Here is a 20449-nt window from a genome sequence, read left to right as displayed (position 1 = left end):
TTTTTAATTGTCCCAGCCAACTCAAATCTATACCTTCCATTTAATAAAATTTTCAGTAGAAAAAATTTCAAGCTCCACTTTTGGTATTTCAACCATATCACAAAGGTCTTTCCTGTGAGTTTTGCTCATGAAGAGTTGTCAGGGAGTTTAGAAATGATCTTTATAAATTATTATACATTAGACTATGACATGGGCACAGAGACTGGACAACAGTAACCATTTATTCCCTGCTCCCCACTTTGCAGGCTGGGAAGATATCACTGGAGAGTTTGAATAGTACCAAGTTTCAACTAGAAGAAATTCAATAACTTAATATTGTAAATCAGTGATAATATAATTGAAATCACTGGGTTGATAAAAGAATAAAGCAGGAACAACTATAGATTGCTCTATTTTAAGGTTCATTGAGATTTAGACATTAAGACAAACCTGAAATGCACCTGGATGCACAAAACCCTTGTGAAATACACTTCGTGAATATAGCACTTTCTTGCTATATTATGTAACTTAAAAGCTATGCTTTAATATGCCTTGTGCTATGTATTTTAATGTCACTTTTAAAATTTAGGCATAGTTATTCTTTATTTTCCTTTTTTTCCCCTTAAGCCTAAAAGGATCTTCTCAGTACTAGCTTCACAGGGAACTCTGGACAAAAGTTAAACAGGTAGATATAAAGCCAAAATTTCTAATATCTACAAGATAATTTAATTACTTGTTTCTTTTATCTGCATGCAATGGTCTCAGAGGAAAGAAAATCTACTTTCTGGAGTCAAATTCTTTTTACTGCTCATATAAATCAAATAACCATCTGTGTGTTTGAAAATTAGATTGTGGAGCCTATTAGTCCATAATGTAGACTAAGCACTTTATTTATATGTATTATACACATACAAAAATAAAGTAAAATTAGTTACATAACGTAATTATGTAACTTAATGTATAAAACCCTTAGCACACATTGGGATAGCAAAAGCACTTACGAAAGAGACACCATATCGATGACTTAAAACATAGATTTAAAGAGATTGAGTATGATTGCTGTTCACCATTTTGTGGTTCATTGGATTACCTTTAGTTTATTTTCCCTGAGTTATTGGACTCCACTGCCAGGACAGAATGGGAAGATCAAGTTCAGACCATCAGCTTTTTACTCTCCTAGGGTCACTGAGCAGCACAGGGGAGACGAGAAAGAGAACCACCTTACGCAGGTTTGCAGTTTGAATGACTTTGAGAAAGTGCATAAGGCAGTCACAAGAAAATGCTTCAGATAAGGAAGTCATGACTAGACCAATGCGACACAGTTTATATACAAACAAACAAACAAACAAAATTGGACAGAGAGGGGGAAAAGAAATGGAAGACCGCAGTGTACAGAATGGTAGAAATCACAAGGATTATATGAGGAGTATGAAAAAAATATTTAAGAAAAAATACAATACAGAAAGCTGACTACAAACACTGTATGGTTTGACACCATATTAATGAACTACTCAAAGTTTGTTATTTTCCAGCAGGTATTTATGGAATCAGTGTGAATAGATGAAATGCTGGAAATTAACATTCGATTCCTCCAGAACCTTATAAGCATTCCTTTGTCCCCTACAAATGACAATCTTCAATGCCTATAGGTGATGTTTTTGTAAATTGTGCAACTGAGCTTCATGGAGAATGGCCCAAATGTATCCCACTTCCAAGGCTGCAAGAGTCAATGCATGCATATTCCATGAAAACAGATGAAGTTCACCTAAGGGATCTAAGAATTCTCACTTGTTATACATGCCTGAGACCCTGAACATTAGAGTTCAAATATTCTCTCTGTGTTCAATAAAAGCTGGATGGAAGAGAATTTCTGGAGTTTTTTAGAAGCACATTTTACATTGGTAATTTTTATAGAGAGATAAACAATGGAAATTTGGTTCCTATGAAAATGACATTTTTGTTTGATTTTGACAAAAATCGAAGACAAAAAAATAATTGCTCTGATCACAAGTACTTTTCTCCCTTCTTTCTCCCTGATTTTTTATTTCTCTCACTACTCTAGTGCACAGACAACCTGGAGAAAAAAGAGTAAGAAATTGGGAATGCTCTGTCTAAGAACGCGAAGAGGATAAAGTTCTGGTAATCCAGAAGCAGCAAAGTTGAGGAAGTCACACGAATGTCAGTTACTTCAGGGAAGAAGATTGTTAGATTGTTAGAAGAGATGCAAAAAGACAAAAAATACGAATATTCTGTAACATATACTTAAAAAAAATCTCTAGTAAATATTGCAAGCAAAATAAATACAAGAATAAATAAATAAACGAATAGATAAATAAATAAATAAATAAATAAATAATAATTGCCACACACATGTATTGCAAAATCCTTATAAAACCCAAATTAATGTTACATGATTTCTGTCCGTACCGTGTTTTTCTCATACTAGATTCCCATATTTTCTAAAGTTAGATCTTAACAGCAAGAGCAGCACAATCCCTCACCACCTCTGGAAAGCCTGGGAATGTACATCTACTGATTTTCAAAAGAGAGTATTCTTTTGCATTAGCTTCCCCTGGCACATAAGGAATGAGTATCTCCATTCAGGCTTTGTCTGATTTCAGGGATATATCAGGGATATAAACACCCACAACATTTGTAAAGAAAAAGTGAGCAGTGCTACAAGCTGCAGTAGTAGCTGATAGAAGAGATCTGTTAAAATTGATCATTCCCCTGTCAAAATATCAAGAAACTGGCCAATACATTCTGCAAAGTTGTCAGAGCAGATGATACAGTAGAGAAGCATAGCTATACATTACTTTGCAGCTTTTCTTGCCACTAGGATGTGATCAGCTTCATCTGTTCCGTGACCTGTTGGGGGCACTCAGGTATAGCAGCAGACTGCTCTTGCATTGTTTGTTTTCCCTTCCAGCCTTCAGATGTAGCTGCTATTTTATTCATGAATCACAACATTCCATTTAAACAATTAAACGAGTTTTTTTATCACTTTGTGGAGAAGAAGGAAATTTCTCAGAGAGGCATTAGGGAGACTCCATAACAGTTCACTGCAAGTCATCTTGCTATGTTGGCATATCACAGTCAAAAACCACAGACTGGCGCTGGCTTTTTGAATTACCGGCCTTACACAGTATTTGGACACAGCCCATATTTACTGCATCTTTAACATATATTTGTAAACAGCTTGTATGATCATGACTTGTAGAATCATTTATGTTTACTTGGGTACAGCCAGCCTGGCAGAAAAAATGGGTGCTGCAGGAGACTGTAACCTTCTTATATTGTGCTGTTTCTCAATAGCTCACCAGTTAATAAATCTTTCATCCCAGTCCTGAATATCTCTCAAGGTACCTATGAAGAGAAGCTGTTAGACAGCACGTTGGACTGCATCCATTACGCTAGGGGAAAATGACTGATCATGGATAGTGACGTTGAATTGCAAAAAATTTGTACACTGGCTTTTGTACACTGGGACTGTCTGTGAAAGGAGACCCAAAACAACCCAGTCAGAGCTGCTTTCTGAACTTTTTGTGCATCTCTTCCACTCACGTAATGTATCAGAAAACCAGCAACCAGAAAAGAAAAATGATCCAAGACATGAATAAGCCTTTTTATTTTCACCAGCTCTAGAAGAGGCTTATCTTTGGAGACATTTCTAGGTCATACTCTCTGGCACCTTCTCAAAGGGTCCATTATTGAATGGAATAGCAATCTGTTGCTAAATGTACCTGTGTTGCATTTTAAATCAATTACTTTGGAAGCCAATGATAGCTAGTAAGTTAGATCTGAACAATGCATATCACGTACCAGTGGAGCTTTTATTCTTCTATTTCACCATATAGACTCTTTCCATAAAATCTAAAACCAATTCCCTATTTAAAAACTATCTTGATGTTTCCAATTAAATCTTAAATGACAGATTTTGCAGCAAGAATGAGTTTCCTATATCACGCATTTTCCTGAGGGAATAGGAGACACAGAAGATTTACGTGTCAAAGAGACTAATGAGAATTTAGACTATTTGGAAAACAATTTTATTACTGTAGAACTTTTAGCAAATATTACTCAGTAGCTCCTCACATTTCAAGTTAAATATAAAGGATTTATTTCTGAGCATTTTCATTCAGTGCTTACGTTTAGATAAAGAAACAGTTTATTTGGATAGACAGATAGGTAGACACATTTCCCAGTGGACTGATCGTTAAAGCTGCTCAACACCTTTACCTCTCATTGACATTAATAAAAAATACATAAATTCACTATTTACTGGAAAAAATATGCAGTGAAGAAATGGTAGAGATCATTATTTCCCATTAGAAACAAATTATTGACCTTGATTTCACTGAAATTTTGTTGATAAGAGAGTTTTTGTTGCAAGAGAGTTGAAGAAGCAGGCTTCTCTAAGACATTTGTCTTGGAGCTGCATGGCATTTTGATTAAATATCTGGAGTAATGCAAAATTAATATGCCATATATTAAGAGGATTAAAATTTAGCTATCTGGCAGGTCTGAAATATAATTGTAAATAGGTAATCATCATTAGGCAGATGTATTTCCAAGACCATCCTGAAAGTATTGATTCCTGGACTTACACCGCCTAAAATTTTTATCAATGACTTGGAAGAAAACCAAGGAACACAGAACAGCAGTGATAAAGCTTGCAATAATTTGAGGAGTAATGAACAAGTGAATTCATGCTACAGGGCTGTCAGAACTGTTGGTCAGGTGGGCTTAATTAAACAGATTACCTTTCAGCTGTTTTTCTAGGTAGAACCATCATAGGACACAGTTGCACACTGGGGTTTCTGTCTGGGAAGCAGCATTATTTATTGTGATCTGAATCTGAGCTGTGTCCATGAATGTTCGAAAGCTCTAAGGCAAGTCTTTGATGAATAACTAGAAATCTCTAGAAGGGAAATTATGTTCCTTACTGGGCAGCCACTGCTTTAACTGGAACCAACAAATAGCAACACTGGAAATGCTCACGTAATACTAAAAAGTTCCTTCACTCTGTAAAACATTTGTCAGTCTGGCTGCTTTTTGCTGTAAAAGCAAATTGTTTAATCTTGTTTTAGGAGTATGATAGTTCTTTCTGAGTAACATTCATACATTTGAGTCTTTTTTTTTTTTTTTGTATGATATATTGCCTTGTGATAGAACAAAGGGATCTGGAAATACAAAGTATATGCACACTGAGAAATGGCAGTGAGGCAAAGCAGGAAGGGTGCTGGTGCTGGCAGAGTAGTGGAAAGCAAAGAGACGAGCATTTTTTATCTTTCACTGCTGAAAGGTATAATAGGATTTAATGTTTTTAAGTGATTTGTAAACAAATAATGGATGTTCTTCTCAGCAATATACTCCAGTTTAAACAAGAATTAATCCAAGACATTCATGTAATGTGGATTTTAAAGGAGATCAAAAGAGATTATCACAATAGTGCATTCTGTTTTTATAATCTGGCCTTAAATACATAAGCATTTTAAAAATAAATCAAGATTTGACATGTAGTAGTAACCTGCCTTTGTTACTCCTTGACTGTTGGTTGGATTTGAACAAAATATTTGCTGACTGATAACACTGAAATTTTAATTAGTCTGAATAGAACAATGTTATAATTAATTATGAATTTTCAATCTAGTATGCATGAAAACAGAAAAAAATAATCCTTTAAAAAAGTAAATACTTAACAAAAATATGAGAGGTTATTTTGAAATAAATATACATATATATTTCCCCTGAAATTCCTTTCACTGTTAATTTAGATGTACTTAGGCTTCTTTTTTTCTCTTTCTTTTTTCTTTTTTTTTAAACATTGGCTTTGCACCTACTTTTCCTTAACTGTAAAAGAGCATGCTGATTTCAAACAAGAACTTCTGTGGTCATCACTAGATTCAAGACAATAAAGCTTTTACAGAGACACAACATAATTGCAATATTCTTCATGCCTTTGTGGGCTTAGGGCATAATTCAACTAGCACAGCAGTGTTTACTACTTGAAAAGGCATTTATTAAGACTGTAATGATAATCATTGTACCTGAATAGCCTGTTAGTGCAGCCAGTTTCAGAAAAAGAGAAATCTTTGCAGGTCTGATCCATTTTGTAGAACAATTTTCTACCTGCATATTTTTACACTCCTAATGCTTGCTAACAAAAGTTTCTTATCTGTTCAAATGTAGTTACCACAAATAGGAGTAACTGCATCATGAAAAACAGTAAAAATATTACAAATATTCAGACTAAGTGTGAATGTATTTACTTGATCAGCAAAACTTCATTTATTAGAATTCTCCATTCTCATCAAAACTTCTCTTATTACTGGACAAAAATTAACTGTCTTTTCTTTCAAGGTTCCTTGTGATTTACATATTATCTCACTTCTGAATATCATGTACATCATCAACTAATTTAATACTGAAAAGATGTAAAGGTAGAAGAGTGGAATAAAGAAAGAAAAAAGAAAGATTACATAGGTAATCTTAAATCTGACATGTCAGATTTGCAGTCTTAACTCTTTAAGCTTTCATCTTGATGTCTACCACTTCTGTTTCTAAAAACCAAACAGAAACAAACAAACAAACAAAAAAAACAACCAACAAACCTGCATCAACTAAATTCTATTGCTCTGTCAGTGGTTACTACCAAAGCTGGGATGTACTACTTGTCTGCTGTAAGTGGAGTTATCAATCTGTGCCTGGCTCAGACCTCTCACTCCTACTCACAGTCTTTTCGTTTAGCTGTTTCCCATTTCACTTTCATATCTCTATCCTTCTCTTTCCTCCTAGCTCACTTATCTTCACCCTCTGAGCAGCTCATTACATACAGATTTATATACTTACTCTTCCTTTATTTACCAATCTCTTCCAGCAAGTTTCTGTACTTGGTCCCTTCCTGCTCTTAGTCTCAGTTCCTTGTCAAATGCTAATCCCCACCACTCAGTCTTCGGCCAGCCAGCTGCATCCCTCCAGTTTCCTCAAGCTTCATCTCACTCTGCCCTCCTATGTTAGTTCTTACCAGTCCCTCAGCCCCATCAATCCTAGTTTTTATTTCTTTAATTTCTTCTTTCTGAACTTCCAGTCTCACTAGATTCCTGTTTCTAGTCTCTCTTCTGGCCTACCTCTTTTCTGTCTTTTTTTTTTTTTTTCCATTTTGGTCGGACAAATCCTGCCACACTGCTCTTACTGCTATCTTCTTGCTAAGAGGAAACTTAGACCCTGAGGACTTACATGTTTGATTTTCTATAACATCTGAAGTGAGGGACTGGTGGAAGAAAACTGAAAGTCTGGAAAATGTACCAGCATCCTAACTGTAAGAAAAATATGCCTGTAGGATAATGAAAAAGAAAGGTGAAGGTACAGAGTGTTCTAGACAATATAATCTGATCTAACAGCTAGGTTATCGGACTTTGAATTAACATTTCAGGACATGCTTCTACCTTTGTCATAGACTTCATATGACCTTGTGCAAGACCCCGGGGGCTATGTTCCTTAACAGATGCAGATATTCTGAGGTACAACATACCAGTGCTGAGCTTTCAGGCACCTGGTCCCTAGTACATATAGCAACTGTATGTTAGGCAGTTGGGCTTCACAACAGTACAGTAGGAAAAATACCAGAGACATTAACTTGAATTTAAGAAGCACTGAATATCTGACACTTCAACCTGCCTCTCAATATTTAAGGCTACTTTCTCAATATCTCTTACATTGATTTCATTGTTAACAAAACATTAACTATGACCATCTTGTGAGTGGGGTAAAAAGCATACCTCACATGCTTTTATAAGATCCCTCATTAGAAACAGGTTTGTCAGTACAAAGTGCAGGTATAATTATGAATAAGAAATATTCTTCTAAAAGAGACCGTAGGCAAAAAAAGGAGACAGCTAGTACAAAGCAGCTGTAAATATCAGTCCCTTGGTCAGAGTGTTTGTCTATCTGCAGTTCTAGAGAGTGTTTACTGCTGTAGTCTAAAGCTGAAAAGCTGTGGCAGATAGCAGATGTACCAATTAATAACCTGTCAAGGCTGATGGATAGAATTAAAAAAAAAATTGCACATGTATTTCCTGAGTGCATTTTCCCTCATATTTCAGGTCACTGGGGGTCATGAGACACACTCTGCTTCTCTGGGGAGAGACAAAACTGTCTCATTAATGTCTATCTTTCATGACATTAAAATGTTAACTTTGAGATTTGAACTCACCTGTTCCTCTCCCAGAATCCTGAAGTGATGAACTTCTTTAATCAAGGAGTCTGGACAGCCAGCTGTTAGAAAGAAACAAAAACAGCCACTTTAGAACTCCTCCCTGCCAGTGCAGTTTCAGCTATAAGATACACACACACAGATTATGCTGGATTTAGAAGATTAGAAAGATAAACCATGGTTCTGTGGGCAACCGGATGCTGAAAACCATCTATCAAATAATCCCTCCACATTTCAGAGCATGCTACCAAGAACACTTAGAAAGGTTATATTCTGTATATTTTAGCCCTTTCCCCAAAGGACTAGAAACAAAAGCAAGATGAAAAGGGCAGCACTGTCTGCCAGATACTACCAGCCTCTTAGTGTAAACCAAGAGGCCTGTTAAAAGAAGTTCTCACATCAGAACCTTTGAGCTGCCCAAAGCTGCATTCTGATTCACATACCAGGTTTGAACTCAGCTCTTTGTGCTCTAAAGGCTTTCCCTGATTGCCTGAAGGATAGGCTCTGCAGATGCCACAGATAACATTACTTTTGGCTGTCCCAAACATGATCCATTTCACATATATGTACTTATCATCCACAAGTGTGATACACAAATCAACTACATAGGCAGGAGAGAGATTTACCAGAACTTTCTATAAGTTTAAACATTTTTACATCTGTACCAACCAGTAGAAACACTATGTCTTGATACACTCCCTGCACCTTACTGATCTGTTCATACTGTGATTACCTGCCTGGTGATGAAATTCAAGCATGCTACTCACTTTTGTGCAATACTAGACTCATGTTTGGCAAGAGATAAAAGTGCAGACTGTGAAAGCAATCTGTGCTTTATTCTTCTTACCATAAATTGAAGCATCTGCTTGTGAACAGGGAAAATTCCTTTAAAGGAATTAAAAGCAGAATATGGGAGGAACTAAAATTTTTATCAACCTGTTTTTCTGCTGATGCAAGTACGAACAGCTACCTCTCACCCTTAATGACTGCTATTAAAGAGATGTAAATGAATTTGGAGACAGTTGTCAGGAAATCTCCATCAGCACCATGGCTTCACTCAAAGGCAATGAGGCATGGCCTACACACAACTCCTGCTGGCAGAGCTGTGCTAGGGATACAAAGGGAAAAGCCTTTATACTTGCAAGCATACAACTAAAAAGGCAAAAACCCTATTTTGGACACATTTGTAACAGTACAAGTCTTTCAATGGTTTAACTTTTTCTATCTAGGGAGCCGATTCAAACGATATTCTATAAAACTTCTTGCTGGTAAATGTTCTATTTCCATTCAGAGGAAGTACTTGAAGAAAAATACAACATCAACACAACTTCATCACCAAACCCTTTAAAAGGCAGCCAAGATTTTAGCATACACTAAGAATTTTCTGTTTGTTGCTTATATCTCACTAAATATTACTTTCTTTCAATTTAATGAAACCTAGGATATCTTTATCCTTTCCATCCACCTCTTCCATCCCCTCACAGAAAGATAAATATATATTTGAATGAGCAAGTTTAGCTCTGAGTATTCATTATTAATAGGTTTTGTTCTCCTCATCCTCTATGACCACAGCCCTTGTGTCACCTTTAATTCTTCAGTCTGAATTTCCTCCACACTTAGGCACTCACTGCTTACACTATTTCCTGTGCTCAGTGTACTTAAAGAAGCCATCCTTAATACTTCGCCTACTATTTTTCTTTCAATTTTCAGAAGCATTTAAATATCCATCTTCCAATGCATCCTGAATGTATCAACTAAATTTTTGATCTGTGCCCTAATAGTAGCCCAGAGCAGTTGAATTCTGAGTGTCAGATAAAAAATCACTGCCTGAAATAAAGTTCCTCTTTCTTACCCTCAAGATCCTATGTAATTACTGCAATTTTTCCTTATAACATTTTTTTTTCCTGAAAATATCTGCATTGATTGTACACTGCTATAGAAATTTCTTATTGTTGTGGACAAGTGATTTTATGTAATACTGCAAGATAACTTTTGACAGATTATACTTTTTTATCAACAGCTAAACTGCTTGTCATTCGTCTCTGCTTCTTTCAATCTTCACAGATTCTTCTTTTCGTATCCTTCCCAATTTAGTTTCCCAACCTAAAGATGGGAAAGTCCCCTTTTCTTTCCTAGCAAGATTATTTCCTCTTTCTGTTCTCATTGAAATCACATTTCTCAAATGTCTATTTCTCCCAGAAGTCCATTCCATTTTACCCTCTTCTTGCATGATTTATATAGTCATCTTTATGTGAACTGTTTATCTGTATCCTCTTTTTCTCCCTGTATCTTACTTTTATAAACACTTTGAACTAAGGATGTTTGTAAATAATTGTTAAACATATATGAACATACATACATTTGTTTATTATTAATGTTACTGATTGGCTACTGACACGTTCTCTTCCCAACAGAGTACTTTCTATAGCCTGATTTTCAGATTTGTCCAATAGAGTTTCCAATCTTTCCACAGTCCAGACATCCTCAAGATCTCATAAGATGACAGTGAGGCTGCACTTTGAGTACTGTACTCAGTTTTGGGCCCCTCACTGCAAGGAAGACATTGAGGCTCTGTAGTGTGTCCAGAGAAGGGCAACAAAAGTGGTGAAGGATCTGGAGCACAAGTCATGAGAAGCAGCTGAGGGAGCTGGGATTGTTCAGTCTGGAGAAGAGGAGGCTCGAGGAAACCTTATTGCTCTCTGTGACTGCCTAAAGGGAGATTGAAGTGAGCTGGAGGTTGGCCTCTTCTCTCCTGTAACTAGTGATAGGACTAGAGGGAATGGCCTCAAGTTGCACCATGGGAGATTAATGCTGGATGTTAGGAAATACTTCTCCAAAAGAGTGGTCAGGTGCTAGAATGGGCAGCCCAGGAAGGTGGTGGAGTCACCAACCCTGGAGATGTTCAAGGAACATTTAGACGCTGCGTTGAGGAACGTGGTTTAGAGAGAGAATTACTGGTGATAGGTGGACAGTTGGACTGGATGACCTTGTATGTCTTTTCCAACCTTGGTGATTCTATGATTTTACTTTAGTTTTCTATGTTCTGTAAGCAAAGCTCTGTTAAACAACCCATTTTTATCAAATATCCAGGGGATGTGAAAAAGTCTTGAGTGATGTTAAATTTCTGCACTAGAGACAAAGGCTACAGAAAAACAACCATTCCATAAAATAAAGATTTAAAAATACCTATTTTAATGTAGACAGTTAAGAAATGCTTTTCATCACACCCACTAAAACACCCATACATTTGTAAATTTATACATGGACATGCAAACATAGATGGGAACTTGAAAGAGATTACAGGCTAAGCACTAACTGGGTGCACTGGCTAACTGTGTACACAAAAGCTTATAAGAAAAATGAATTCTCTCTTTCCGATTTGTGACCTGAACTTGCCATGTAAAATAAAAAATCTGCACTTTAAAGGTTTCTGCTGTTTTGTGTAGGACACTTTGAGAATTAAATTATACATCCTGTGTAGGACAGAAATCCTCACATTCAGTATCCTTAACAATTAACCAGAATCTTTCATTTTCCTTCTGCCAATTATTATTTCAACAAACAAACAAACAAACACAGATATACAGTAAATTTCTACAAATACAAGCCAAAATATAGAAATATTTGAAAATCAGCAACAATTAAACATGAGTGTTAAAAGCAAATGATCCAAAGGCAAGAACAATTGCCTTTAATCAGAAGCCAAAACTCAGGATTGAGGACATCTGCAGACAGATAAAATGACAGCTAAAGGATTTATTAATTCCCTCTTTCAACTGACATTCAAGCCTCTACGTTTGTATGTTCTTGGCTACAAGGGCTTTTACAGGCTTTTGTCTGCTGTGGAAGCAGAACAATATACAAGAAATATAATATCGATGTAGATCATTAGGGTTTTTTTGTACCACTTTTTTCCATGACATAACTCTACTGACCTCAAAGGGATAAGACCTGCATTAATGTTATGGTTTAAAGATGAACCCGAGTCTAAACAGGAAACTAAGTCACTAAAGGATGATACCCAGTTCAAAGCAATAGTAGCTTTATAAACCCACCACAAGCAACTTCTCTGCTTTTACTTAAGCTTTTATTTATTGCTTAAATTTAAGATTATTATTTTTTCTAAGTGTTCTATCAGATACCAGATTATTGTTTTAATCATTTTATAGTTGCTTGAATCCCACACTGCATTATTTCACTCCAAATGCTGCTTACAACAGTACAATTACAATTTAAACTGTGGTATTCTCTTCATAAGGACATGAAGACATTTTTAATACTTTCCTATAGGGGAATGTATCTTTGTGAGAAAAGCAAGATTTAAGAAGGCCAGTTTAATGTCTCCTAACAGAATAAATCCCCTGATTTGAACAGCTCTGAACATACATTTTCAATTTGTAATTAAAATGTGATTCCAACTATCACCAATTTAATTACCCAACTCTTCACATATTAGTTCTTTTTCTCACAGAGCTACCTTCTGGTTTTGTTTTTACTTAAAACTTATCACTTTGTATAGTTTATGTTCTCCAGTAAGAAGGCAAAAGAAAACTTAAGTCAATCCTTTAATATCACATATTGGTTTGTTCAGCCTACAGAAGAGAAGGCTGTGGGGAGACCTCATTGCAGCCTTCTAGTATTTAAAAGGGGACTATAAAAAGGAGAGGAATTACAAGGGTAGATAGTGATGGGACAAGGGGGAATAACCATTAAGCTCAAGGAGGAAAGGTTTAGATTGGATGTCAGGGGATGTTCTTTACAGAGAGAGTGGTGATGTGCTGGAACAGGTTGCCCAGGAAGGCTGTGGATGCTCCATCCCTGGAGGTGTTCAAGGCCAGGCTGGATGGGGCCCTGGGCAACCTGGTCTAGTAGCCCTGTCTATGGCAGGAGAGTTGGAACTTGATGATCCTTAGGGTCCCTTCCAACCCAAGCTATTTTAACATTCTGTGATATAATGGCAAAATAAAAACAATAAAGTGACAGCAGTTACAAATACAGTTGGCAGAGCCACTGTATGCACCAGAGCCACAGGGTACCACCAGCCCTGCTTGTCCCTGCCCAAACCCAGGCCCAGGTCTCCATGTCAGCCTAGGGCCACCAGCTCCAATGCCAGTAAGGCCACAGCAGGTCCATGCTCCAGTTCCCCAAAGTCATGGCCAGCAAGAGCCCAGGTCTTGGTCTCAGGGAAGTGCCTGGTGCCCCTGGTGCCCTGCTCCTGGTAAGATGGGGGGTATGTGATAAGCTGCTGGCCCTGCTCTGATGGACTCATGGAGACTCAGCACTTCACTGGCCCTTGCAGCAAGAGATTCTGAACCCTATAAACTCCCAAGAAAAGAAACAGGTGAGCTTCACAAAACTGGAAAGCATATTGATGGTAAATATATTACTTTTTATCTCTAGGGGTGAATATTCTCCTCAGACTCTATGCCTTCATTAGCTGTTAATTACAAGCAGATACACCCCTTTTTTACAACTGCACTCTACATCTTAATTTCAATCACAGGTTTGTAGCACTATTTCCCTCTTTGCTTGAGAAGTTTCATCCTTCTCCAGACTGTACAGTTGGGTGAGATTCAATTCTTGGAATTTAAGCATCTAAATATCAGTTATCCAAGGCCTATTTATTCACTGCACACTTCTTTTGTAGTCAACAGAAGGAAGCATACACTTTCAAAGGGTAATTCTCTCTGACTGAGATAGATCCAAAGGAGACATCCATTGCACTCCATTGATTGTAGAGTCTTAGATGATTAGGTTTTATACAACTAACTTTTAAACTTCTGTGGTTAGATGGAGTTGGTTCTGCCCAATAGTCCCAGTCCAAATCATTTCTGCACATGCTTTAGGCAAATATGTTTTCCATAATGTTTAGCTTCCTGCACTAAACTGAGCACTTATATTACAAACACATCATAACTCAATTTTTCTCACTTAAATTTTATGTCTGCTTCAAAAGTTGTTAATTCTGAAAAGTACATACCTTTTTTTTCAGTTCTGAACATAACCGTGTAAGCATATTTATCAGTGTCCTTCAAAGGACGTATTTCCACAGTGCTAATTGCTAAACCAAGCTTGCAACCGAAAAATGTTTCAAATACATAAGAATAACCACTTTGTGCTTAGAAGATTAATGGATGTGTGTCTGTTTTTCTGATTGCACTGAGTAAAATCTGATGATCACAAATATAAACAATATTTCACATACAAAAAAGTATACATTCTAAACATTTGGCAAAGCAGCACTTGAAGGGCAGTTCTTGTACTACAGTAATGTTGAGGGATGTGTCCTGTAGTTAATTCTGTTTGCACAAAAGTAGCAAGGGAAGTATTTAGCTCTGAGGTCCCTGTTACAAAGGGTCTCTTTCCAGGGCACAGCCAGCTGCTATGTGTCCCCACAAGCAAACTTAACTGCTCAGCACAGTACAGCACAGCCAGATCTGCTCAGTAAGAGGGCAGCAGAACAACAAAAAGAGACCAGCTCCACTTTTTGTGTGATAACAGGAATGGTAACTGAGCAACACAAAGAGGGAGTCAGGGGAGAATTTCACACAAAACAAGACTCACCAGGTTTGAAATCCCATGATTAGTATGCATTTGTTTGATCTGTCATATTCTCGGTTTCTTCCAACCTGTTCAACTAATTGGAATATTGGTGCAAAAATAAGCCTTTGTACTGTCAGAGTCTATTCCAGTGAAAAGCAATCCCATGCTGGTGACAGTACTGTCACTCTCATGGGAACAGACAACAATTTCAAAGCATGATGTCTGTTCACTGCATTTTTGTTAATTAAATGTTTGGATGTTGCAGGTGACCTTTTCTCATCTTTGAAGTTATGTGAACGTGAAGAAACACAAAACCAACGAGATTGTCTGTAATGTACAGTATTTTTTACTGAAAATTATGCAGAATATCAAGTACGTATAAGTACATAAGCCTCGTTTGTACTTATGCTGTGAAAGGTATAGCCATATCTTCTCACTGATTCTTTAAAATCGTATCATTATAACCATTTTCCAAATTTTCTATACAATCTTTATGAACAATATCTTTGTAAATATTAAGTCACTTTTTTTTTCTCTTTTAAGTATTACCTAGATATTTTTTGTATAAAACCAAGTTAGCTTCATTAATTTGTAGACTACACTGTGCTTACTTGTACCATGTTTTGTGTAAGAAAGGTTTAATTAAAAAAAAAAGAGTGACAAAACTGTTCTCTAAATAATTTGGCATGTCAAGCCTGAAGTCTTACAGATGCAGATCTTAAAAAGCAGGAGTTTCATGTGGACACAATTCACCTGTAAGGTGAATTGGTGCTAACCAGCACTAATGGTAAAATAGCAAGTCTGACTCAGAATTCTCTCATGAAATGAGCTTGTAAACACTAGGTTTACTTATTGAATTCATTATTAACAAAAGATCTTATTATTTATCTTCTGAATTCTCAATGGTGATTATGTGCTTGAGCCACATTTGTAAAGTAAAATTCTCAGACCCTTATCCCATACTTCTTCCAATACCTATTCTGATGATCTATTACGATTGAGATAGATTCACTTGTGGAATACTTTTTCACCAAGAAAGAAAAGCAAATGACCTTCAGTTGAATGGATGCACAGTGCTTGTTTTCTGCTTCTCTATAGGTATCAGAACTTTCCTGATACAGATATATAGCTACAGATATATGCAATGATGTTGCAAACAGCATTTAGCCTCTTGGGCATAGAAATCATCTGATATATATATATATATTTAAATACACTATTGATTGCAGAGTTTAATATGGAGACAAGCTTTTAGTACCTACATATATGATGCTATCCAACTTACAACTGGTGTGTGAAATAGCATATTCAGTAAAACCTGAAAATAAAAAATCACATGGGGTTCTTGGTACACACGCTATTTGACAACATGTTACCAGATGACATTGTTCTAGATAAGCAGAAGTAAGGTAAATTAATGTGAACCTGAAAGGAATTAAGTGTTTAAATAATACAGATTCCTAATTAAAAAAAAAAAAGATATAAAAGGAGATATTTTCAAAAGTAATGAATATGGACTTCTTTCAAAGTTAACAGGTATGCATTTAGTCTGCAAAGCTCAGCTCTGCTACTTGTTGCTGTTAAACCAGAGGACAAAACAAGAAATACTGGTATCTGGCTTACATCCCCAGATGTCAACATGGCGCAGTCTTTCCTAATGCTCTCCTGAAGTATCTAGATGTACAGTTCTTCAGCTCAAGCAAGCAGGCTTAGGTACAAAGAAGTAAATGTTGCTTGCATATATTTACACTAGCAAAAGGACAGGTTCGTATATGAAATATAAGACATTTTTAAAGCCTATATAGCAGAATAAAGATCAAGTGCCCCTTTTTGTAAAGCTTAAGCTGCGATAAGAAATCTGCTTGCTTCTTTTTATTGTTGTTTTAAAAATTCTGAATTAAAAACCCTTTCGTTTTGATTAATAGTCCTGCCAAACAGTATTATGGTCATTTTCTTTTTTCTTGACAGACTTCCAATAGCTGAATTCATCAAAGAAACCTATACATTATTTTGCCATTAAAAGGGTTACTAAAGCTAATATTAGAGAAAGTTTCATAAAAGCTTGATTTTCAGGACAGAATTTCTGAAAGTTACCAGAGATGTCAGTTGCCCAGCTGAACATATTATGTTTTTGTTTCTACATGTCTTAATTTCAAAATCCTCTTGAGACACAAAAATTATTTCTGCTTTTTTGAAGCACTAGTGTAAAAAATCTGCAAAAGGACTGCAACAGAGATAGGAAAGGATCACATAAAGTTTGACTACTGGTGGCAAATAGAGCATCTCAGATGCTTTAGAGAAAAATCTGTTGGCCTGGCTGTCTCACACTGCACAAAACTCTGGCCTTCGCTGTGTATCTACTGGTTTTTAATGACGCTTTAAAGCCAAATGACCCAAAGTAATGAACCATGTTAGCAATTTCCTCCTAGGATCTTTCTTTGAATCTTTACAACAGAAAATATCAGTAGGAATACTGACTTGCCATTTCAGTTCAGAACCTGTTTACTTGCTTGCTTTTTGCATATGACAGTACTCGAACAAATTATGTTTGCTCACAACAGTATTCCAACCCTGAATTATAAAGAGCTGTACAATGCCAGCATGCTAGCACTTGTTATTTTTGCCAGTTTTCTGTATATGCTGCACCACTATCAGATGAACTGTTGAAAGAATCTGTTTCACGGAGGTGAATTTCTAAAATCAAATTCAATGTAGCCCACGAGAATAAGACTTCATAGCAACCATTACATAGTGCAAACTTATTTGACTAATAGCCTGTACCATCTGGTAGTTCAATACTCCAATTTATATTATAAGTGTAAATTCACCCATGCATTTCTCAGTGAAGTCAGTGAATACTGAACTTGTGCAACAAAATAAAATCCATGTTATGCTATCTGTCAATAATGAGAACTGAACAAAGACATTTACTACTCAAATAAAGCAGCTTCAGCAGCAGAAATAAGGACACTTACTTCTTTCAACACAAATACTAACATGTCAAATTTAAGTAGATTTTACAGAAACATTTCTTTTTTTAAAGCTTCTTAATTAGCAAAAGTTAATCCTACAATTTCTATAACATCAAAGAGTCAGAAAATCACCAAGTCTAAGACTTCTAACACAACCCTGGTAATTTTTTTTTCAGTTGAGGTACAACAGAGTTGCTCTAAACTTCCTCTGGAAGGCACATTACCTTCAGCCATGTAAAACTTGGTCATGTAAATCTCATTGCAGGGATCTGGGCTGAAAGGCACTCTTCACTCTCAGTATAGTTCGTTTTTAGCTCAATCAGCTCGATTCATAAAAGGCTTTCTCATCTTTTATTCAAAAAGTAGTTGAAATCTCCAAAGCAAACTCAGTTCTCTCAAAATCCCACCTTCACGCTAGCACTGGCCTTTGATGATGATCAGTCCTTTTGAGAAGGCAAGTGAGAGGTCAGGAGCTTTCAGCATGTGTTAGAGACTACATAAGAGAGGAGATTGTCTTCTCAGAGAAAACCCAACTATTCCTGAATAAAAGTCAACACAAGGCAAAAAATTAAAAAAAAACAACCCACCAAACTATAGAAGAATTTCATTTGCCAGCTACTGATGGCCAAGTTTTGAACAGTCTTATTTCTGAATGCTAGAATTAAAAAGGTGCAATGTAGAAGTCACTAAAAGATTTTGAATTTGAAATTAAACCAAAGTTCACACAGGTGTTTTGCAGATGGTAGCTTGATAACTGAAGTATATTGTAAAGCCCTAGTGCTAAGAATCAAATTCTGATAATACTTTTTCTTTTCTCCCTTAAAACTTGAATTAAGAAAGCTGTTTTCCTCTAATTTTGAGATCGTGAGATAGAAGAGCATCAGCAATTCACACTGTAGTACACTTCTCTCTCACTCATATACTACCAAATGAGTTACTATGCAGACTATGTAACATAGAACAGCTATCAAAAAGATGTGAGCAGATGCCAGAAATCAAACACAGGTTTCCATCTCCTTAATTAGAAAACAGTGCTAAATTATACTAAAATGCAGCTTTTAAAGGTCATTTTTCATCCACAGTAAAGGAAAATCAGTATGCCAAGCTCAAAATATACCTGACAATAAATAAATAAATATGCACACACATGGAGGTCTTGCTCTCCTACACATGCATAAGCATGCATGAAATTACTACTGGAGGAAGGAGAATGGCAAACAACATTCAGTGACTCATAAACAATGATTTTTCTTGCTACTTCTGGAATTCTTTTCTTTTTTTCTTTTTTTTTTCCCCCAGGGATACAATGTCATTCTGTACAAACAGTATATAAAAATACTATTGCTTTAGAGTGTGCAGAATTTATAAGACTGTTTCACGGACAGCTTAGACAATTATTTAAATTGCTACATAAATGACTCAGACTACATGGCAAGCCCAGGCTACTCTAAAAATAAATGTTCATAGACAATAAACCCATCCAACCAAAAAAAAAATTAAAAAAACCCCATAGAATATATTATGTCTCACAGAACAGAACAGACGTATCTGGACGAATGGCTATGACTTTCCCTCTTTCATCATTTTCATGACAGAAAACCATTTCAAGAGTGTTTAAGAATGAAATAATTGCCAAAAAAGCAACCTGCAGTCTGGTAATGGAATTGAAATTTTAATTGCTACCTAATTCTAATATTTTTTTTTTTACTCCTTTGCACTAGCAATGCATACATGCACATCTTATCATTCTCTGTGATGGAACATGGCAAAGTTCCACTTCTGAAAGGAGGACAGTTTTGCATTTCCCTTAATCAGATCAAATTAGGGCAGGTGGTAACCCTGCAGGCAACATAATTATGAAAAATGCCTGTGTTCAAGACAAACTGTCCTTCTAGTCTTGAGGTCTAATAGGACATCATAGTACAATCTTTTTACATTTTGCTGGCAGACAGGTATATACGGCTCTCATTTTTGTCACTGTAGATCCATAAAAATACATACGCTTTTCAATATTTACTCTAACATAAGAGGGAGTGCAATCCTGTGAGTGCAAAAGCTGATGTGGGATACAATCTAAAGTTAAATACAGAAAAAAAAGTCACTCTCTAGTCAGGTCTAATTCCAATAACATTTTGTGAGACAGGCTAATCCTGCATTACAAACAATCATTCGTGTTTCTACTATAAAAAACCTGACAGGCAGGCGTAAATACAGGAGTTCACGCTGTCTGCTCGACTAACAAAAAAGAACTGAACGACCTGAGAGCTTCCCCAAAGATAGAGAGCTAAGGATTTTTCTGATTTTATATCGATATACCGGCTCTATTCCTGGGCAGACCAATAGCTGGGAAAACACATTTGAAATAAGCTGAAAATTTAATGCAAAATTCTATTCTACATTAAAGGGATAATACAGCCAGGTTCATTTAGTATATTACCTCTCTGAAGACACCCCAAGCACTATAATAACAAATGTTATATCAAAGATGCGCTCAGCAACAAATGCAATATGAGTCTCTGCAAGGCAATTTTTCAGTACGTCAGAATTACAATATCGCTCCATGGAAACAAATTAAGCAGCACAAGCTCGGCTGTTGGGATTGCTTTATTAGGGTGAAAATAAACATAACACTTTAACATCCGTCTCTCTCTCTGCAACACTTCAAAAATAACACTGAGAATAACAAAACAAATCCTGATCATTTTTACTGTACAGCTGAACTTCAGTCCACTATGCCCTT

At 36.2% G+C, this 20449-nt stretch overlaps 1 protein-coding gene across 1 annotated transcript in view; it reads right to left on the bottom strand.

Moving 5' to 3' along the window:
• PRKN (parkin RBR E3 ubiquitin protein ligase) overlaps positions 1–20449 on the bottom strand; it is a 654450-nt gene that overhangs the window by 117716 nt on the left and 516285 nt on the right. Inside the window, exon 8 of the mRNA XM_065731250.1 lies at positions 8195–8256. Coding sequence (XP_065587322.1) covers positions 8195–8256 — 62 coding nt within the window. The remainder of the gene's footprint in view (positions 1–8194; positions 8257–20449) is intronic.

Source organism: Cyrtonyx montezumae, unplaced genomic scaffold, assembly GCF_038088225.1.
Source record: "Cyrtonyx montezumae isolate F1298 unplaced genomic scaffold, pur_monq_1.0 scaffold_0, whole genome shotgun sequence".
NCBI lineage: Eukaryota > Metazoa > Chordata > Aves > Galliformes > Odontophoridae > Cyrtonyx > Cyrtonyx montezumae.
The sequence above is the reverse complement of the archived record's forward strand: the minus strand, read 5'-3'. Positions and strand labels throughout refer to the sequence as shown.